General features: G+C 46.3%; 1 protein-coding gene across 3 annotated transcripts in view; it reads right to left on the bottom strand.

The window, feature by feature from the left end:
* Positions 1-2,131: 2,131 nt before the first annotated feature.
* LOC143259440 (uncharacterized) overlaps positions 2,132-23,220 on the bottom strand; it is a 475,413-nt gene continuing 454,324 nt past the window's right edge. For all 3 annotated transcript variants that reach the window (XM_076521695.1, XM_076521694.1, XM_076521698.1), the window contains one exon: positions 2,132-3,881. In XM_076521695.1, the coding sequence (XP_076377810.1) occupies positions 3,785-3,881 (97 nt within the window). In that variant the 3' untranslated portion in view covers positions 2,132-3,784. The remainder of the gene's footprint in view (positions 3,882-23,220) is intronic.

The following is a 23,220-nucleotide window of genomic DNA, read 5'->3' on the forward strand; positions in this document are numbered from 1 at the left end:
GAACCTGTTCGAGACGCTCGCCGGACAAGCAGCGTCGAAAACGAAAACGCGGCACTTTCCGCGTTTTAGAAATCGCTTTTTAGGCGGCACCCACATTATGCTTGTTTATGCGGAGCCCGATTTTCGCTGATGATTTTATGGAAATCGAGGAGGAATCCGGCCGGTCCATTAGGCGATTTATCGCTAATCGTCGCCGCAAGAAATTTATTCGCTTTCGCTCGCGGGGTCGAGAGAATAGAGACATTATTACTCTTTCAGGTAGAGTGGTGATTCGAGATTGCAAAAAAATTATGGCGGACGGATCGATTGGAAGGATGAATGTTGATTTCGCAGGTTCGAGTTTTAAAGGATTCCGTGTCTCGCGCCGGAGTCCGATTGCTTCTTCGAATCGCAACGGAGTTTATTAAGCTGTTCGATTCAATTAAGTCGTCCCGACTGACGATCCTCGGCTCAATATTCGAAAATGGCCGCCACTTACCTATCAGCGATAGTCGCTTCCTGGGGATCCTCGCATAGCTGTTTAATCAAGCCCACTGGTCAAACTCAAAGAAAACGATTCTATCGAGGTTCACGCTAAGATAATGTATGTGAAACCTTGGAGCGTTCTCATGGGCCTTGCTCATTTATCCATGAGAATAACCATTCGCGCTGGTTGTCTTCGTCGGCTAGGTAAAACATAGAAAAAGACGCGACAATTTGCTGCCTTTGCAGAGTTCAGCTCCACGAAAATAGCAAACTTAACTTCAACCTTAAACTACCTTTTATATCCTAATATTAACAACAAGATATTTTATGTTTCAGATTTCCCGAGGCATCCTTCTAAAACTCGTGAAACATCAAAGGGTTCCATGATGCACGAAAGTGGCCTCGACGATGTAAAAATCAGCCCTCGGATACGTTAGTTTGTTTATAATAATTTGTTTCATTTTCACAGTAAGTTATCAATATTCCATATTAAATTCTAATTCTTTTGCAGGCAGTTCAAATCGTTTACAGAATACAGTTCTTTGTGCAAAATCGCGAACTCAAAGAAACAGGACACTAGAGGGCAGTGACATTTTTTATTAATTTCCAAAATTCATTTGTATTGCAATATATTCGATCAAACTGATTGTTTTCTAGTACATTTAGAATAGAAAAGACTTAAGATGCTATCCGCTATGATTAAATTCTCTGGTTTCACTTTCACTAATTAAATCACTTACTTTGCTTTCGTGGGAATTTTTAGTGTCGATTTCCGGTACTTAGCGTGTTAAAATTGAGCTAACAGTGTCCACAAATTCTGTATCAAACCTGTAGTTTGTTCGCATTGGATCTAACAAGAGAGCCATCTTGATTTGAAGGAAACAGATTCAACGACAGCGAATTGATCGAATCCAGCCGAAGAAAAAAGGTGAATTAAATGTGGCACGAAGGTTTAAGAGGGTTGCAACGCAAAGGGTTGTAAGAGTCGGCGGCGGTGGAGGATGATGGCGCAGTCTAAGCTTTAAGCTTTGGGTAACGGGAACGGAGAGGCGACGGTAACGCCTTTGCGCAAGTAAAAGAGAGTTTTTCTTTTCGTTCGGCTCGTAGCCCCCGCCGCGGCTTATCTCCCTACTAAATCCAGCAATTTTAATACGCGTTTCTCGGCAATTTCCGTGCTACACGCTCCGCCGTCGACTTAGCACCCCTTCTGAGTCGGCTACCCTCGTCCCTCCTCGCCCACTCACGGTTTTTCCATCCCTTTCTCGTCTCTCGCTCGATTCGACCGCCCCTACGTCTTCCCCTTTCACCCTTCTTTAAATAAACTTTATTTTTACGGTGCTATTTAAAGCAATTTCTGATTTCCCTTAATTCATTACGACGCCGTTCCCTATAGCCCTCTTAATGCGGCCCCCGGCATTGCTGGCATTTCTCATCTCACCCCCGCGAGAGACGCGATACCCCGGTGTTCGACGCCGCGATTTCTTGAATTCCTTATGATTTGATCTTTTTCCCCGCAGATGGCTGCCGACGGTCTGCTACTCTGCTCCTAGATGGTAATTTCTACTGTGGATATACATAGTCTGGTCTGCGAGCTCATAGTTGGAACTATGCGACTCGATGGTAGCCCTTTAGTCACAGAACTTTTTAGAATGCGGAATTCTCGGAGTTTCTTCGAGAGTAGAACTTTATTTCTGATCCCATTTTTTTTTACATGATCGTATAAGCGGCTTCGGTATTTGTCGCGAAAAATTCATTCTGCAAAGGGTGCAGGGACATTTCGGGACTTCTGTTCATCGCGAACAGGCTCTAAAAGACTTCTTAAATTAAATAAAAGCAGTAGCATCTAAATTGAATACGACTAGACAATTTTAAATGCAGTACGACCAAGAGGTTCTCGAATTATGGTACAACTGAACAAGCATCGGTTAAAATAGAAAACAATAAACATTCTTAAATTAAAGTACAACTAAAAATATTTAAATTATAAGTAAAAGATTCTCGAATTATATTGCAACTGCGCGTTCGTTAATTAAAATATAACGGAACATTCTTAAATTAAAGTTTTAACTTAAATTAAATTTTTAACTTCATGTACAACTAAAAATTCTTACATCAGAGTACAGAGAGAAATTCTTAGACTAGAAAACCGTAAAAATAAAGCACAAAAAAATATTCATAACTTAAAGTACAACTAGAAAAGCGTAAAATAAGTACAACGAAAATTTCTTATATTAAAGTGCAACCAGAAAACCATAAAAATCAAGTACAAACAAATATCCTTAGATTAAAGTACGACTAAAAAAACATAAATTAAATACGATGGAAATTTCTTAAATTAAAGTACAACCAGAAAACCGTAACAATCAAGTACAAACAAATATCCTTAAATTAAAGTACGACTAGAAAAACGCAAATAAAGTACAACGAAAATTTCTTAAATTAAAGTACAACCAGAAAACCGTAACAATCGACTACAAACAAATATCTTTAACTTAAAGTACGACCAAGTAATCACAAATCAAGTGCAACTAAAAGTGCGCAAAATCGAAGTACAATAACAAAATCGTAAATGCGATAAAAAAATTCTTAAATAAAACCGCAGCAAGAAAGTATCTCGCGAACTGGAACGTTGAAAAATCGCCGATAACTATCTGGGAATAAAGCCGCAATGGACGCCGGGCAATCCTGCATCGAAAAGTTCAACCCTGCGATCTTTCCAACAGCCCCGAATTACCGGAACCGCTCGAAAACGCGCGCCGATACGTACAAGTAACAATCGACTGTCGCGCGGAGGAATTTTTCTCGGTTATACGGAGCCTCGGACGGGGAACGATCGTTAGGGTATCGCAATAATCGGTGATAAAGATGTGGGTTAATAAACCGATCGACGACTGGTGGCGGCACCGTTCCTGGCCTCGGCGAACTTTCTTCCCGGGAGAAAATTGAGTCGGATTTGAGTTATGGGAATGGCGGCTGCGTTCGTCCCTCGCGTTTCTGCTCTAGCGGAGCAACCCCCTCCGTGTCTATTCCCGACCCTCTTCCGCTCGCAACACATCTATCGCCATTACCGTGTCGCGGGGTTAGGGAAACTTGTAAATAAAAAGGAGTAACGATGACGTAACCATCGTTTCGCGGTTTGCGGGCCACCAGCCGGCCTCCCCCCTTACCGATCGATCCGATAGGGTGGCAGGGGGTGAAGGAGCGCGGCGTCAATAACAATCGATTATTGTTTCAGGAGTTCCTCGTAATAGGCTCGATGTCTTTATTTTTCTCCCGCCGCTGGAATTACCTTCCCGGTGGCTTTTTCCTATGGCTCGGTCTAGACTGGCTTTGGAAACTTCGATTCGTTCGATCCGCCGCTTTCCGGGACTCTGGCCATTGTATTTTCGACACTGTCGCTGCTATACACCATTCGGCTGCGAAAAAAGTGGAGAAACATTCTGTTTAATTTGTTGATCTCCGAGGGATGGAATGATTTGAGTGTGTACTGAGGGGCGTGTTTGTGCTTTTAATTGTTTTACAGGCTGTGGACAATCGAAATCGAAGAATAGGAAACATCGTTAGAAATGTTTACACAATCTAGCTTAAATTTTTCGCTGGCACGAAAATTAGGGAGCTAAAATTCGAAAAGAAAACAGTTCGATTAACGACTTAGAATTTATTCTAGATATTCAACCCTTATACATACATGCATACATCGATATGAGAATGCAAGGGGCGGATATTTTCCAAGTTTCTTCAAAATGAATAATGTTACAAAAGAGACGGAATTTTTCCAAGTTTCTTCAAAATGAATAATGTTACAAAAGAGACGGAATTTTTCCAAATTTCTTCAAAATGAATAATGTTACAAAAGAGTCTTTCATTACAGAGAACTTCTGCCATTAAGCATCATTATAAATGGGCGCTTCTGCTTGTTGTACGTTACAAGTAAGAATTAAATTAGCAATGTGGAATCTTTTCTTCGTTAGCGAACAGGATCCTGCCGGCTAACAAAATGGCACCGGGGGGCTTGAGGCAGCCGCGCGCCAACCAGACCAAACAATTCTAAAACTGAGTGCCTCCCGACACTCGGGAACAGCGCAGATAAGACCGCGATAAAGCGGAATCGCGGATACAAAGTCGAAGGCAGAAGACATCGGTAAAAAGGGGTCGCGGATTCCCACGTCCGCCGTCGCTGCGGGCAATTCGGTATCAGTTCAGATCATTATACATTCATACCCCCTTCAGGAGGTTAAGCAGGGAGCGGGTTTCTACTTAGCAATAAATTCGGGCTTGCGAGGCAATTACTCCGGCGCGGCCATAAGCGGGCGATAGTCTAAGATTAAAAGAGCAAGAAGGAGAAGAGAGAAGACGTGCGAGCGAGCGAGCGAGATAGAGAGAGAAAGAGAGAGAGAGAGAGAGAGAGAGAGAGAGAGAAAGAAAGTGGAGGTTGCCGAGCCACCATAAAGGTGGAGCAGGGTGACACGCCGTTGGCCGCAGGTAGGCAACGCGATAAATATGATTTTTGTGTGAAACCGTCTGGAAGATGCGGGATTTGATCACCAGGGGTGGTCCCTGCGCTCGTACGTCACGCGGCACGGTCCTCGTCCTGTTGGCTCACCTCCTGCCCCCTCTGGCCCCCCTCTGGCCACCTCTTGTACCCCCTTGCGGCCCTCTCGCCACGAAATGCCGGGCAAGATCATCGAGGCCCATGGACTACCAAAGACATTCAAGGTCCCCGCGACGTCGTCCGTCAGCTCGGCTCGGAAGGGGACCGACTGGCTCCCTTTCTGCTTCTTTGTCCATCTTCTCCCCCTTTTGTCTACCCCCCGTCTTCTTTCCCTGGCGCATCTTAATCTAGATATACCCAGCCTCTGACCTCCGTGGCTCGCCCGGCTAACAACTAATCCTATCTCTTACCTAAACCACCCCTCCGCCGTCGCCCAGGCTTCCCCCTTTCCCCCTCTCCCGCCATCGTATCTTTCTGCCGGCTCTGCTCGACCATCCCTTTTCTCTGCGTCCTCCTTCGAGAGAGGACCCGACAGGTTTGTACGACACGGTCGTTGTTTCGCCGTTTGAATCCTTTTTTTCCCCTGGCCCTCATCCCCGACCGAGAATGCCACCGCACGCTATTTATAGCCGACAGGACAAGGATCGCTGGGAAGTACGCTGGTAATCTCGCTGACTATCGTTAATAGAGTCGTTCCGAGTTCGACTAGCAACCCCGACCGGTCCACCGGGCTGGTTCAATTTCGGCCATTGTGTGTAACGCGGATAGTTGGCTCGCTCGCGCGAGATTTACGTTTATTCGCGGATGTACCGTGCCCTCTAAGTCAGTCACACCCTCCGATCGTAAATCCTGATTTCGGGGAGCCGTTCCTCGCACGTCGGACACTTTTGCTCGCGATACTCGCGCGGACGTTGTCGGCGCTAGCTTGACTCGAGCCGCGTCGAAACGCTACGTCGGCGCTTGATACAGTAATTTCTCCCTAATTCGCGCTCGGATTGCGCACAGAAATGGACAATTTGGGGAGAGGAGGTACGATTGTTCGAGCCTCGCGGCTCGTTTTTACAGTTACCGATTGCCAACAGCTACGAAAAGCAAGGCTATTCGAGTAAGGCTCGAATAATAGAGCCAAAAATTGTTCAGTTTTGTTTTCAAGCTCAAAGAAAATTTGAGAGAATTTATAGATTGTCGACGGCGATAAGAACGGGACGCAGGGCTCGAACAATCGTGTCTTCTCTGCAAAAGTTCGACAATTTTTGTGCGCAATCTGAGCGCGAATTAGGGAGAAATTACTGTTTTTGCAGCTTTATTTGTCAATGAAATCGTTGAATACTGTTGTCGAAGTAAACGCTGGGCCAACTCGGATTATTGACTGGAGAGAATCGGTAGCGGGCTGGTAGCTGGCCGCGAGAAGATGGAGAAACTACAAAAGCGATCGCGTTCCGGCGCAGATTCAGCGGCCACGATTCGGCTTTACGAGCCGATAGCCGGCGACACGCGAGAAAAGTATAAAGGCACAAGTTACGGCTGCCTGTTACGAGGCAATCTGCGTCAAACTGGATTTATCGTGATCCCCGCCGGCGCGGCGGCCTCTAATAGAGCGGTAAATACGAATACACGGTGGCTCGTAATGGCACCGGCACGGATGGCTGCGCGAGGAAAAGGGGTTCCGGACTCGTTAGATCGAGGAATACCGACCTGCCAGATACGGATCGGGTAATTAACGCTTTCGCCGCTGTTCCGGTCAGATTTGACACGATGTCCCCTTGCTTCGAGAGTCCGGTTAACGACGAATTACATCGAGAACACGAGTTAATTGTCCTCGGTAATGCGTATCTACATCCTATTAAACCACCTGTCTTCATAAAATATTGTCAAGGTTATGTCAAGCACTTATTTTGTTTAAAAGTTCACATAAATGAATTAACGAGTGAACGAACAGACAGTATTAAACGAAGTGGACGGAGTAACTAGATGCATAGAATTTTAGAGCATCAAGTTCGCAATAAGCCAGGTCCGACGAGGGTAGTTATTGAACTATCTTGTTAAAGCAAATTTTAAATATGTTTTATCATATCTATACCACGAGCGCGGGCCTCCGTAACGAGTAATTATTGAACTGCGGGGGTGTGCACGAATTCAGATTTTTATAAATCAGCGTTTTCTGGGACGTAACGCGAACTTATTACATCGATGAATACGTGCGCATGGAGAAAAAGAATATGCACCCTCTGTCAAATATGCAAGGTGCTTTCAATAAAATTGTACTGCATTGTACTGCAAAAATCTTTAGTATCTTTATCATTCTTTCATTAAGTGAATCTTGAAGTTATTATTTCGAGCACCTTTCCATCTCCTTGTCATCCCCAACGTGTTCAATACATGTTACATTCAATTTCAGGGTAAAAATTAATGCCATATTAATTTTATAAACAATATATTTTATTGAGCAGTTGTCACAAATTCGAACGTCCGCAGTTAAGGATTAAAGGGGTGGATTCTTCGAGTCTCTCCCGAATTACAGTAAATTCTCGTTAATTCATTAAGATCAGATTATACACAAAAATGGATAATTAGGGAAGGGTTTTTGCCCAAATTGTCCATTTTTGTTTACAAGCTGCAGGATAATTTGAAAGAATTTAGTGTAGCTCGAAAAATCCGCGGCCTTTTTCCCAGTAACAATCACGGTGGCCTTTCTCCTTGATCAACCCAGTTAAATCATTCTGAAGCATTCTCTGCGAGCAGTAATTACAAAGGACCCGGTTGCATGCTTTTAACCAACAATGCACGCCTACGTCTGCGCGCCATTTTCGTTTATCCTAAAAGGGGGCCGGGCAAAAAAAGGCGGAAAGGATGATAATTAAGATGCAGTTAGAGCAACGTAACGCGCACCGGTGGTCCTGGGATAGTTTTTCCAGAGGGAAAGAGAGAGAGAGAGAGTGGGAGAGAGAGAGAGAGAGGTAGGGAAAAAAGGCAACGTGTCGTGCCGGCGCGGCGGTTTGCGCCACCGCCGGCGCCTCCGGCATAAAAATTTTAAACGAGGTCCAGGAGAGCCACTCTTCGGGAAGTTTGTATCATCTATTGTTCCTCCCGACGTTGCTACGACGATGCCCGCGCCGAGATTCGCGGAGATTTACGGAGCAAGTATAAACATTGAGAAGATTACGGGCAGAGCTCATTTTAAGTTCTAACGAGCTCCCCTCGGCTCGGTGTCGGCGGCATTATCAAATAATTGAGAGATGTAACTCAGCGCTATCTGCGCTGCACCCTCGCACCGTTGCCCCACACTCTTGTCACTCTTTCCTCCCGCAGAACACCCTCCGAAATGGATCGATCCACCCTCTTTCGCGCGGACCTCGGAGATAACCCTTCACCTTCGAACCCTTCGCCTTCGACAGCCCCAATCTCCTCCTTCTTGGCTAGATTAAACGCTAGAGCGACGTCCTCTCCGTTAAAATTATTTTTGATTTCATTACGTGAACCTTATTTTTTTACTGAATTTTTTATATCGAAGAAAAAATTCGGTCGATTTTAGTGCGATTTTTATTCACAGAATTTGGTAACCATATTTTTGATGCTGAAGAAACAAGATTAGAGGTTGGCGGCATTGATCAAATTCCTGGAGCGCCTTCGAAAAGATTTAACCCTCCACGCTGGAAACAATTTTAATTTTGAATATAAAATAGTTTTTTTTTTATTTACAGTATTTCCATTTTATACGTCTTACCGAATGTCGTGCATATGAAATTGTGATTCGTACAATGGTTACATTTTATTTTCTTAGAAATAACGATAACGTAAAAATGATGTAACAATTTTTAACGGCGCCGCAGTCTCGCCGGCCGAGTGGGACGGATTAAAAAAGCTAGCAATTTTTCGTGGATTCGAATGACCGTGGGCTCTCGGGAACCTAATTGTCCAGCCGCGGGAAACGAATAATTCGTCGGCACTTGTCAAGCGCGTTGTACACACGCAATTTCGCCGCGAGGATTAAAACGGGGGCTGCCGTTTCGCCTAATCCCGGTGCACGGCGGAGATCAGGGATATTTTTCTCGACGGGGTAAGTTGCGGCGGCACGGTAAGGGGTCGCGGGCAAAAAGTCAAGGGGCCACGGTGCCCCTTGAATTCAGCGTAACGAAGATGCGGCGCGTTGCCTCGCGCCGCGCCGTGCTCTCCGGCGAAATATAAACAAGATCCGCGGCGCTTAATGGGTCCCGTACGTCACGCGGAAAGATTAAACAGTTAATAAGAATAAGAGTCTCCGAGAGCGTGTTTCTCCCCCTTTATTCCTCGAACGGGGTTTCTTTCGTGGGTCGCCCGTTTACGGTGCGAGGTCCTGGAAAGACCGACAGAGACGGGATGAGTAGGTGGAGAAGGTAGGGGGGACACTTGCACGGGTGGTTGGAGGGAAATGGCGGCCATCTTTCCCACGGGCTCTTCTCGAGAACCAATCGCCTTTCTCCGGCGAGCATTAAGGCGGCAACTCCGGCTGAAGAATTGCCTCTGCCACGTTAGACACATTTTTCTCGCTTTTCCTTTATTCTCTTCTCTGGCTCCAGGAGTCCCGGGAGCTATCCTCTCTTCGTCCGATTCCCGGCCAGCCGGAGTCTCTCCTCTCTCTCTCTCTCTCTCTCTCTCTCTCTCTCTCTCTTTCTCTCCGGCTCTTTCTCCTGCACCGTCTCCGGCCGCGTGGTCGTTTCGCATCTCTTATTTTCTTTGTTCAGCCAGACCGAACCCCCTGCATCCCTCTTCCTCTTCTCCTACTTCTTCTTCTTCTTCTGCTGCCGCCGCCGTCGCTGCCTCTTCTCCTTTCTCTCCCCCTTTCCTTTCTTCCCGCGCCTCTTTCACTCGACTCTCTTCTTTTTTTTCCGCCGCCCTGTTATGTATAGCTATAGCGCAGAGGGGTATAATAGTGTTCATCCCTGAAGTGAGCTCCATCGAGCGGCAGGTGGCTGACCTTAATAACGCGCCACGCAACGCTGTTCCATTCTCCGCTCTCTCTCTCTCTCTCTCTCTCTCTCTCTCTCTCTCTCTCTCTCTCTCTCTCTCTCTCTCTCGACGGTGCAAGGGAATCGAGCGTGCCATCTAGCAGACATCAGATTCGAGATTTACACGTGGGATGGCCGATCGCGGAAAGGGAGCAACAGAGAAGGGTGGCCGGAGGGGCGGCAGGTCAGAACTTTCCAGCGAACTATCTGCTGTGGGAAAGTTCGAGCAATCTCGAGTGTCTAATAAACAGCTTGTAGCTACCGTGCGGCGAATGCGGCGAATAAAAATGTGGACAGTCACGATTGTCGGCCAGGTCGCCGAGCCGACGGGGTCCTCGAGATATTATTGCGCCACTTCATTGTGCTCTTACAGGGAGGAGAGCAGTCTATTTGGGCGGCCGGCCCCCGGGCCCGCTCGGGCGAATTCAGCACGTACCGGCGAAGACAAGCGACCGCGACAATCAGGACGCCCCTTGGACTTTCGATCGTAAAAAGGAATCGTGTGCCTCACACGTCGAGCAACGGACACGGGCACGTTTTGCTCGGCACCGACACACGACGAACGCCGCCATACCGAATTTCAATGGCCCCCCGCGAGACCCGCTTTCGCGGCCCGGCTCCCGGCCCTCCGGGGATTGCCGTTGTAATTAGCCGCGCATGAATTAATTCCACTCTGATTATTAATCTGCCGGCCTCTGTAAATTACCCAGGACTTAATAACTCGCCCGCTGAATATTCTGGTTCGTCAAGCGCGGCAAAGAAGCGGCATTTTTGTTCCTCCGGATTCGACGAAAGGCTCGGCTATCATCTCTCGACGAAAGCGTAGATCCGCGAATGGTGGGAATCGCGGGCGAATGGAAACTGTGCCACGTTGCTCTCGAGAAGTTTTCTTAAGGTTCTTTAAAGCGTCGTGATTAGTATCGAACGGCGTAGGAAACGGGGAAAGAATTTAACGAACATGCAAACCGCTCGAACGCGAACACGGGGAATGGCCCTGTTGACTTATACAGTGTTTTAGCTGGCATACGTGTCGCCGTAGCGCCGATACCATGATATTCCGATACACGGTGGTTTTATTCGTTTTATGACTTCTTTCGCTGCCACTGTAGGGCATTTCCAATTCATGAACGAGCTCCCCGAGCCAGTAACGAATACAGAGTTTGCCGTGGGTTGCCGAGCCACGTCGATGCTAGGGAAGTGCTCCGTCGAGCATTTATTGATAAAATTCTTACTTCCAGGAAATAACACTCCGATAGTACAAAATATATTGTTTAACGAATTCGTGCCGCGACTTTACCGACAATTATGTTCAAGTTGAAATAAAACACCTTTGAATTGCACCGATAACTTCGACTCGCTATTAACCCTTCTCCCTCTTCCATTTTATGTTACAAAGTTACTTTACCTTAAAATGTTAAATATTATGAAGTTACTTTACCTTAAAATGTTAAATGTTACAAAGTTATTCTACTTTAAAGCGTTAAATTGTCATGAAGTTACTTTACCTTTCAACATTTTCACATTTTTTATTTTTGGAGTTGCTGAGATTGAGACTTTCTCGTAGAAAATGATTGAATTAATTTCTTCGACAATGCATAGATTATAATAAAAATGATGGAAGACCTAAATAAATAATAAATACAAAAATGGACAATTTGGGAAGAGGAGATACGATTATTCGAGCCTTGTGGCTCATTTTTACAGTTGTTGACGATCGTTAACTATAAAAACAATAAATAGATAAAGAAATAAAGAAATACTCGTATCTCCTCTTCCCAAATTCTCCATCTTTGTGTACAATCCGATCGTCAATTCGGGAGAATCTATTGTAGCGACTTTTAGTGCTCGGTAAATTTAGCGTTCATCTCAAAATTACAATACGTCTAAATGTATGGAAATAAACGTTTAACCATGCAAATTTTTGCTTCAAAACACTGGGTCAAAACGTACCCGTTCGAGTGAGAAAGCGTGTGTAAATAAAGGCTTTCGCAGTAGGGTGCCAAAGCTGCTGGTAATAAATCTGCTTCGAGATACAAATGAAGTCATTAGGTCCGCAATAAAAGTCACCCTTCCGCGGCGGCTATCAAAGACCAATTATTCGGGCGAGGTGCAGTTATGGCAACCACGGTCGCGGTGTGTAAAGGCACGAAAGATTACGAGGGCTATAATCGAGCAATCAATGGACGATTCCTCGGTATTGTGACTCGGCTCGACATAACGAGCGACGATTATTGAGAGCTGGATAAGTAAACGTCGAGCTCTTCTTCCGTTTCGGTTTCCGTCAAACCACGTGGAGGGTTACGGGACGAAAAGGCCGGGGGGACGAGGCAGGGGGTGCTCCATTCTCGACTTTATGGCAGGCAAGTTGGCCGTGCTGTACCGGCAGCTCTCCGGCGAAGTCGTCAAAGACTTTTACGAGCGGGTAAACGGGATTTAAAGTGACGATGATGCAACCTCAAGGTGCTCACTTTATCCTTGACGGCCTCATAAATGTAACTGATGACATTGCCAGATACGTTTGACTCGTCTCGTCTTTTCAACGCCGCCACCCATAGAAACACCGTGGATCCGGCGCTGATGAGAACGGCACGAGACCCCACTTACTATTACTGCTCGTAAAAATCGAAGGGTCCATTGAACTAGATTAACTTTTCGCGCCTTCGACGACCGTCGCGTTTCCCGTTTTCATTTCCCACGTCCACGACTTTTTAATTTTCAATCTCTGCTTTTGCTTTTTATGGAGGGGGTAGAAGGTGCCGATGGGAAATTCATTCCCGTCACGGTGATTGAAATTGCAATCGTTTGCTGCTGGTTTTGGGAATAGTTTTTAACGTGCAAATAACTTCTTGCAATCGATTTGTGCCGTTGGTATAAAAATTTGGAGATCGGTTGAATAACGTTTAAAAAATACGAACATATATTTTTTAAGCAACGGTTTAGGGGTATAGAAATTTGTAAAAAAATGAAATTATCGGATGCGAAGATTGTGCATCTTTTATTTTGGGGGGCAGTTTTTCAGAGTGTAAATAAAATCTTGGGTTTCGCAAGCTTGTGATTCGTATGAAAATCGATTATAGGGTAGGGTTGCCAAAATCCTAAACAGCAAGAATTAAAAGTCACTATGTGAAGTGTTCCGTGGCGCCATCTCGCAAAAGGAGTCCCAAGCAACTTGAGACACTTGCAAGGTGTCTAATTTTCTGAAATATCGATGTTGCGAGAAATGCTCCAGCGAACTTTACTCGAATGAAATAGTCGGCTAAAATCTGCATAAAATAATAGTATAAAAATATGCATCAGGCGATTTAAGTTAGAGATGAGATATGAGAGCAAATCAACCCGTTTCTGTGTCGAACTCGTCGTTACCGATATTTCGCAAGTTTCTTAGTGAGAATCGACTATTTCTTATACTTCATTTCTATTATCTCACGCTTCAAACGTTTTGGTAGTAAAAGAAATTAATATTTCTATTTTTCGAAATGATTTCGTGATTCTTTTTTAAGGCAACTTAGCCTGTTTTAAAGCAGACATTTCCAGCATTAATTTAAGCTAAATAAAATGAAAAATGTTCCATGGTAATACAACATAAAATCGATATAAAGTTTCCCTTTGAAATCGAGTTATTTTCTTCTGAGCTGGCTGTTGGGATTTCTCAATTTTTCGAAACGATTAATGATCAATTTTTAATCTATTGTATATTCTGTTTTAAAGCGGACATTTAGAGCTTCAATTTGAGCCTACTAACGTTTAAAAATTCCCACGAGAATGCAACAAAAAGTTGTCTTGAAATTTTCCTCCAAAATCACATTTTCCCTGACTTTCTGGTCTCGATTTCTCAATCTTGCATCCGAATATTGCGTTTGCTTTTGAACCAAAATAGACCTAGAATAAAGTACATTTCTCCAGCTTCAATACAACCCCGGAGAAGTCAAAAAATGTTTACAGGAACCCGCTTATAAATCGATCCGAAGTAACCCCTTCAAATTGAATCAATCTTTCACGACGTGTCGATCTGATGAATTTCTGCACATAACGTTTTACTACCTATAGCAATCGACCATGGACGTTTGCATCTGCGATAATCCTTTCACCCTTTCGTTAAAAGTAGCCATGAAAGCGAGCAAGTGCGATTTTCTCGGGATCCCGAAGCCCGAGCAAGTTCAAGGGTTGAAACCGCGTTCGTTCGAATCGATTTCCCATTTGAGGCCGAACTATCCGTAATGCACGGCCGAGCAAGCATTCGAAAGGCAAATGTGCAAGGAATAACATAAAATCCGGTAACAGAGGTATATAATCGAAATCGTAAAACGAGCGGGTAATACCGGTGAACAGGGTTCGAGCGCCGCTAGCACCATCTACGATCGCCCGACGTTAACACCGAACAAAGGGACTGGCGCGGTCGGACACCGGCGAGAACGTTTTCTTCTAGGGAGAAAGTATTTCAGTAACGTGACGACAGATGGCCCGATATCCTTCTTCGTGCGGTAACCCGATGGCAACGGCGCGAATTCTTTCCGGCGTTGATTTACGATCGAATTAAAACTGACAATTATTGTTATTGTACCGTCATATAAGGAGGTAACAGATAATAAATTCGACCGTAAAACGTTAAACTAGTGTGGCTGCGTTTTGTAAGGCTGGTTTAGTGCTGAGTCGCGTGCAACAGCGCTCGTTAAAACAGCCGTAAACCGACGTAACCGCCCGCGGTGTGGCTTGTCCCACGACAACCGACGTCTCGCGATTCTTATGTCCCCGTCAGGAATTTTCCTTTTAAAACGCCCCGTTCGCCGCTATTGTCTGTGCCCCCGGCATCTCGCCGTTTCCTTCATAATTGCGAACTTTGCACCAGGGGCGAGCGAGCAGCCGGCCGACGTTTCCCTCTTAAACCGGAAACGTGGTCGCGATCTCTTGTTGTAACAATGCGAGCTAATTTAAGAACGGGCGACGACAATTCGACACGCCGATTCGGGAAACATTGTAGGGACGTTTATCGCGATGAGTTTCGTCCGCGGAGAAACGGACGGTGTTACACGTTCGTTTACGAGTTGATTTAAGCCGCCGCCGCCGACGCCGCGGCTGCTTAAGATTAGTTAATAAAATTCGCGCAGCTCGTTTTATCTGACGAGTACGATCTCGAACGACGTATAAAATAGACTTAACATGCAATATAGCTTTTTGTGGCGTGAAAATGGGACACTAGATCCCCGTTTTACGGTCGTCTCTGCCACCGATAAGCACTTCCGGCATTGTTAACGGCAACAGAGAAGACAATCTGCGTGTTTAATGGCCGACTTTTCCTCGGTCCCGATTCACGCCGCCCTTAAATCCGACGTTCGTTGATCCCGATACGATGGAGCAGCGAGCATACGTTAAGATGCGAGAATCGATCCGACGGTTTTAGTTAATTTCTCACGCTCGAATCCCACTATAAACTAGCTACGGTGGCTAATTCGTAATCGAAATAGATCACAGGATCGACCGAGCAACGTATCTCGTGATTATTGAATCGTTAGAGTGGATTATTCGATGGAACGTCTGTTACGGTGATCGCAGCGAAATAACAACGAGAATAAGTAATCGAGATTGATCACAGGATCGACCGAGCAACGTATCTCGTGATTATTGGATCGTTAGGGTGGATTATTCGATGGAACGTCTGTTACGGTGATCGCAGCGAAATAACAGCGTGAATAAGTTTTGGACATTTGAAATGTGGCGGAGTCTAGTTATTGGAACGAAGCCGAGATGAAATATTTTTATGAATTCTTGAATTTTATATCAAGCATAAAAAAGCACTCTGGCCGATATTATTTGATTGGTCTCTGGACGATCCATCAGGATCCGGAACGCGCGGGCCTCACGATCTATAAATCTTTACTCGGTTGATAAAGCTGCGGGTGACAGGGCGATGATAAAGTGTCGTTAGCGCGCCGTAAAGTTGGACCGCGGAAACACATTGAATGTCAAGTCTATTCTCGTGTCCCACGGCCGTGATTTTATCATACGATCAACTCGGCGGACATTACAGGAAAGTTCAGCGCGTTTTACCGTTTAAGTGGTTCACGGCCGTCTAGTTTAAGCGTCGACCGTAAGAGCGGCTTAGCTACCGATTCCGTAACGATTCAATCCTCGTGGTTGGTTAATCTAAACTACCCCTGCTCGTTTTCCCTATCCGTGTAAAAAATCGCATAACCGATCTATATGCACATATTTAATGTAATAATCCGAATACACGCGTCGCGATAATTTTCAAACGTTTACGGCATGCGCTCTCCGCAGTTCATTGGCATCGGGTCCGGTCCGAGGGTGGAAACGTGCAAACGAGCTGCCGTGACACGATCGTAATAAAACAAAAATCCTATTTTGATCGTCAGCCGAAAACGGAACGAGATAAGAACGAGAGATGACGTTTCTTAAAACGTTGCCGAACGGCGCGATTCTACTGTAAATAAAAAATTTCGAAATCATCGCTGCGAGCGGGAGCGTGGGGATGAAAATTGGTGGCGAACTCGGGCGAGTCTCGGACAAAAGTCGATGCATCAAAAATGCCGAGAAGTAGCCGAGGGCAGTAACAGGGTGCGCTGAAAAGGGGAAACAGGCGCATCCCTCCTGTGGCAGCCGAAAAAGCGGCGGAAACGGCGCAGGGTTCGCGTCAGTTCGATTAGCCGAATATAGATTTACCACCGGAAACAAATGCGCGGCTGAAAGATGGCCGAGGAATGCCTGGCCCTGTCCGGCAGTGGCTGCCCTTCGAAAATCAAAGCTGATTTATGCGTCGGGGTAGCCGCGATCTCGTGGCCGGAAAAAAAATCCATATTTAAACCGTCGTCTGATTCGCGTTGTCCCGCGTATTCAGCCAATCGTGACAGCGTAATGGCCACCGTTTTGCCAGGAGAAGTTGCCGACACCGCCAGTAGATGCCGTACTGGTCGAAAGTCGTAAATCCTCCGGGGATTCCCGCCCATCGGACTCCGGTGGGCGGTGCCACGGTTTTCCGTGACGTCAGCGGACTTCCCCACCACGCGCCGGCTAAGTTTAGGCTAGGTTTCTGCCCCCCACCACCGTCCCAGCCCTATCTCCTTTCCTCTCCTTCCACCAGCACGATTCCCCCACCCTCGACGGGAGTCGCTTTCGAACCCCCCACCCGCGTGGAGCTGGATCTACCGTCTTTCCACGGGTGCAGAACTCTGTCTCGGGTGGGCCACCGTATCCCCGGTCATCTTCATAAATGCGAGTCGGCCGTTTCAAATGGTATTGAGGCTAATTCGAGCGGCGCTTATGCGATACAGTGTTTGTTTACTGCTCGCTAAAGCGGCCCGGATTAAATATAAAACAGTTGACAGAGCGTAGACGTCGGGCTAGACGGAGTGGCGCTAGCTCGCAGCCCGGCGACGTCCGACGGTCGCCTTCTTACGTCCGGTCTTCACGTCGCGCTCCGTCGAAGCTGTTCTTCAAAATTCTCTTGGCTCCCTTTCTTCGGCCGCCTAATTTCTTCCTGATTTCCGTCGTGTTCTTCACCAGCGATTTTATGAAACTCCAAAATCTTGGCAAGTGGAACGTTCTCACCATGTGTATCCTAAAATCGTTTCCCCCGTCTCACCTAATTTCACAGACCGCAAAGAAGACCTTAGGGTTATATTTGGGGGTAGTCAGGTTCGCGGTAGCATTACTTCGCTGCGAAGCGCACCTTCTTTCGGGCTGGGTTTCCACGGCGGCTATATTTAGTGAATTTCGAAAGAGTGCATAGAAATCCTTGCGGGAGCGTTTTCGAACCTTCGAACTCGAGCTCGTGCTTTCCGTTTCCGCCCGTCCGTGTGCTTGTTATCGGTGTGTGTACGTATACTAAATGGATCCCGAGCGCCCTCCTGCATCCGATGACAACAGGACGAACGGGCGCGCTGCGTGTTTTATCGGTGCACACGCTCCGGAGTGGTTGTGGGGGTGTGTGCTCGCGTGGTTGTAGTCGCGGGCGCAATATTCCCTGGCCAAATTGTGTGTTATAGGAATAGCGAAACTAGTATCCGTCTCTGGGGAAATGTAGACCTTTAGTCTGCAGCAGCAGTTGGATTGCGTCTGTGGAGACGGTACGCCACTAAAAAGATCAATACGCCATCGCAGCTCGCCTGTTCATCGGAATCTAGATGCCGCGAGCGCACCGAGGAGCTCTTCTCTCCCTCGCTCCCGCTTCTCTCCGTCCCTCTTTCCGTGGAACGAACCACCGCCGAACTCGAATATTGTTTCACCCGTTTCGGTCCTGATACGTGAACCACCATTTTGGAAAACCGAATGGTCGTACGCCCTTTCCTAATGGCCGAACTTCCCTCCGCGTTACTTAATAGCGAATAGAACAGACGCCGTTAGTTTTAACACCTTATCCCCTCGGTTTTGCAGAACTGCCGCTCACGGTGCCACCGGTTCCCGGCGTTTTTCGATCCAATCGCGTTCTCGACTCTTTCGAAACGATTTCACGGCCCGAAATCGTGCGGCCAGATTTTTCTGCGCCGGTCGCGTCTCGTTCACCGCTGTTCTTTCTTCTTTCGTCCTTCAATTTATCTCGAAACGATCGCGAAATTTCGTATTTAATCCTTTCAGTGCCGAACCACGATGCATCGTTGTTGGCTACGCTTGAGGAAATATTTTCTTGATATTTATTAAGATTTATATATTTATGTATTAAAATGTTGTTAATATTTTTATATAAGTGACAGTTCTATTTCCTTCTTCTTTTGGAGTTTTCTGATTTCAATAGCAATTTTACTCTAATAAATTAGAGCTAGAATTAAAGTTCTAATTTTAATTTTCTAATTTCAATATAATTGTCATGATTTTTAGTTCTTTTAATTTGATTTACATCAAATAAGTTTGCTATATTTCACACGCGACTATTTCGGTCAGCACTAATTAGCTAATCTCAACTATTGAACCCCTCGTACAGTAGAGACGGTACTATAATAAGAACATTCCTGTCTGGGACAATTTATTATCCGAGAGTTGAACAAACGGTTCCCAATTTAGAACGTTACTATACTCGTTTGCGCTTTCGAATTGATAGCATGTCAGACCGTGCGCCACAGGACAGCCAACATGGCACATCGCGGAGCAAGGGGTTGAAGTCTCTTAGTACTGTAATTCACGATCGAGGATCGCCAATTCAGTAACTCGAAAATCAAGCCGATGCCAGACAGTAAAAGAGTTATGATGAAGATGTAGAGCTCTTGTTTAGAGAACGCTAAGTGCGCGTGACGTTTTAGCGTTTGGCAAACTCTGACGGAAGAGCTCCGGTGCGCGGCGGACGTAAAACTGAGATGGAGGAGGAGAGGGGGAGGGGGGCGGAGTAAAATTTCGGATGCTCGCGATTCCTCGTTCGAGGCCACCGATAAGCAGATTTCTTGAGAAATTGCGGTCGGTTGCAACTAGTGCCAAAATCTCGGACCGAGAGCTCGACGTTTCGACGGCGGGTGGGGGCGAGGGCGTGGAGCGGGGGTGGACGGGATGGGAGAAAACAAAGAGATAAGTTCGAAAGCTGCAAAACATTTCTATCCCCCGGGCGCGGCCGGGTTCGCCGAAGGATCCCGAACGATCGGATACCCGCGACGGCGCTTTTCCATTGTTCCAGAAATATTTGTGTGTTTACTACGAAAGTAATGCTCTTTTCTTAACTCCCACCCTTATCGCCGCAGCTATGACGGAACTTGGCCCCCGCGTTATTACGCTTCCCCGGATAGAGATCTGGCCCCGGCTCGAGATCTATGTAAATTATCTTTTCCATCCAGCCTCCGACCCTTCGACCCTTGTTTGTCGCGGTTCGATTACACCCGACGCCCGATTTAATTACCGCGGTTTACGAGCGGACGCCCAGAATCCGCGGAGCCGTCGATTGAACGATGTCAAGGTAGCAAGATTGCCCGAAGTGGGTGAATGTCATCCACCGCTTCGGATATCCTCCTGCGCCTGGCCATCGCTCGAAAATCATTCCCGAAAGAATTTGTGTCTCGATAAGCAGACAAGCTATTTACGTTCGAGGCGAAGCCGGCGCACTCTTTTGACGAGCGCGCGACGTGATCGCCGGGGATCCGTCTAATTTGGAAAGCTTCTCGAGCAATTGAGCGTTTAACAACATTTTAAATTCTCCGAGGGAGCCTCTCGTCCGATCCTCCAGCACGCAATTCATCGACGCTAGAATTACCAATCCAGTCGAAACGAGTGGTTTCTAATATTTTCGTTTACACTTTCGGATGTTACGAAAATGTTTCTGTCAGAAAGTATTAGATAAACTTCTTTAGATCGGCAAATATTATAGTAGAAATCGTACGAAGTTTACATGAATCAAATGTTGTCGTTGTTATAAAACAATGTGCGTTTGTCGCGTTTAGGGCTCGATAGTTCCGTTGTTAATTTTGTCATTGAATAAATATTAGCTTTAGAAAAGCCGGCAGCAAAGAGTCTACGTGGTAAAAATCTGTGCAGTCTGTTTAGGCTGCCAACAAAATAAAGATCTAAATCTAAAGGGTAAATATAAATCTGCCCCCGTTGAAAACACTGGCAAATAGTAAATAAAAGATAGGGCGTGCAAATAGCAACTTCGGAGAGCTCGCTCGAAAATCAGAATCGTCGCGACCGGAGAGCACGGGGAGCTGGATAGAACGGAGCTGGCAAGGTCGAGGACCACCGGAAGCCGAGACTTCGGTCCGCCATTTTCGGGGCACCGATAGGTTTCCTTAGTTCGGGAGCGTGTCGGCAGTTTGCAAATCGGCGTGCGTGTGTATGCGGTATTAACGTTGACATAGTTAACCGGGGTGCGTGCCGTAGCCGCGGCCGCGTCGATGTGACCGTTTTACACATGTAAACGGCGCACAATGGCCATAAATGGTATCAACAAGTGGATGCTTAAGTGCCATTATGAAACGTTGATTATAGGCATAAACCGTATTACGTATTATTTGCGGCGGTATTAAGATACCGCGCGTGTCTTCGCGCGATTATCGCCGGCCGTTTGTTTTATAATTCGAATAAAAATGATGGGATCGCGTGGAGAAGAGAGAGAACCGGAGAGAGAGAGAGACGGAGAGAGACAGACAGACAAACGGACAGAGAGAGAGAGAAAGAGACAGGAACGCGGAACACACCGATGCGTCGCGATTACGCGATGGAAATCACAATCGCGCGGGGAATCGCATGATAAACGAAGTTCCTCGATCCTCGAAGACGGTTTTTATCGCGCCCGACGACGCAAACAGAGCCCATTGTATTTGAATCCCATGCTTCCAGCGGATTTATCGTCGCGTCGGCCTTTTAACGGACCTCTCCGCGCTCGCGACGTTCTTTTGCCAGTCGTCGACGCGAACGTTAACGCCGCCTCGAGATCTCACGAAATTACGGATCACGCAATTTTAAAAAACGCACGCGCGCGTTCCGACCGCAATCGCGGTGTCGCGGTTCGTTCGACACGCTACAATAATTAAAATCGATTTACGACTGGGTAATTCGTTTCGCGCGAGAGCGATGCGCGTTCAATATTTCTAGCTATCCCAGAGATATATTTACGATCTTATCTTTCAACGCCTCTGTATTTCAAACACCGAATTTCTCTCTAAAATTCTACGTTAACAACGATTACTTCGATTCTCGAGCACAAAGGATTAACGTAGAAAATAAATGACAAATTGTCTGCTGCATTTACATGCGCTTCACTGTCGCTTTTCCCGGATCTTTCGATTCCCGAATTTCGAGCGAACGAATCTCGAACGTCGTCGCCGCAGAGGATTTCGATTGCGCGGAATTAAAAATCTCGCGGTGCGCGCGAGAACGTATTCTTATCTGGCGGCAATTCGCAGTCGCAATGTTCCGAGGGGAATTTCTTAATGAACCCAGAACACTTCAAACTCGTATGTTCGTGTGAAAGAATGATTTTGTTGGTAGCGAGGGCGTATGCTCGCTGAGATACGCTGTGAGAGCAGCGAGGAATGCGGTGCGCCTATCGTAGCCGTATTAACAAACGTTTGAACAGTGTCGTCGCTACATTGTATCGACAGCGATCTGTTGTTAGAGAGAGCGATACGGGGAAGCGGAAGGGCGCGATAATGCTCCGCGGGTGCAATTAACACCAGCGGTGAGCAGAGTTAAGATCCGTAGTAGCCGCGTTTCCTCAGGATTCTCACGTCTCTGATTGCGCTACCTACAGCAACTAATGGGGCTATCTTTATTAATTTGTATTTGCATTTCAAATTTGTTTTTCCGAGAGGTTCCGAGACCAGCTGCCGGTACTGTTACGTTCGAATCACTCGCATAAATAATATCTGTGCGAGCAATAATAATTGCATTACGCTTCCAGATGCAGTTCTCCGCATGCAACGCCATTCGTATATTTGCAGAGCATACGCGCGAACGCTTTAACGAAAGATAGGACTTTTATCGTATTGACTTTATCTCACGTGAAATTTCTCCGGCGTTTCGATCCTCTTGGAGCAAAGGTGAGATCATGCGCGACGATGATTCCTGCCAAATCAGCTCGGCGTATCGTTTAACACGTTCCGTGCCGAGCTTTTTTTACTCGAATCTTCACACTTTGATATTTTACTAAAACTTGATGTATTACGTGCAATTATTAATTCTCGTACACATAACAACGTAACAAAAACTTATCAACGCCCATTCTTGCGGTGGAAATTGATTCTTCGGTTCTAAATTTCTTGTAAACAATTTGTTCAGTTCACTAAGTAAACATGCAAGCGTGTACCATCGATGGTACACGTGGCACGGAACGTGTTAATGGTATTATTGATTTTATGTACGAGCGGTCGTCGACGCGGCAATTGAAATTTTTTAAAGCGATTCACCGGCATCGATTTGTTCTTTACGATCTCGTAATTAAAGATTAGCCGAGCGATTACTCTCGATCGCGGCCGCACAATATCTAATTGAATAAATTGATGAAACACCGATTTCGTATGAAATAACGACGTCGGACCGGTCAAATCGTCGCGGAGATATCAATATCGAACGCGCAATAAAATTAAGCGTCGCGGAGGCGACCGAAGGAAAGTCGAAACGGAAGGCGTCTTCATCCCACTCCCGGCGAACTTCATAAATAAGACGTTGAATACTTCAATCTTCGTTCCCATTAGCGCGTCAGCCAATTACTCCCCCCCCCCCCTCCTGTCCCGCTTCCTCGCGAGGCTAATGAAGAAGTCGCGTCGCGCGATAATTCACGTCAAACGGATAAATTGAGTCTGCGGCCCGCATAAGAAACGGTCAACATTGGCGGCAGATGATGAAGCAGCT

This window comes from Megalopta genalis, chromosome 5, assembly GCF_051020955.1.
Source record: "Megalopta genalis isolate 19385.01 chromosome 5, iyMegGena1_principal, whole genome shotgun sequence".
Lineage (NCBI taxonomy): Eukaryota > Metazoa > Arthropoda > Insecta > Hymenoptera > Halictidae > Megalopta > Megalopta genalis.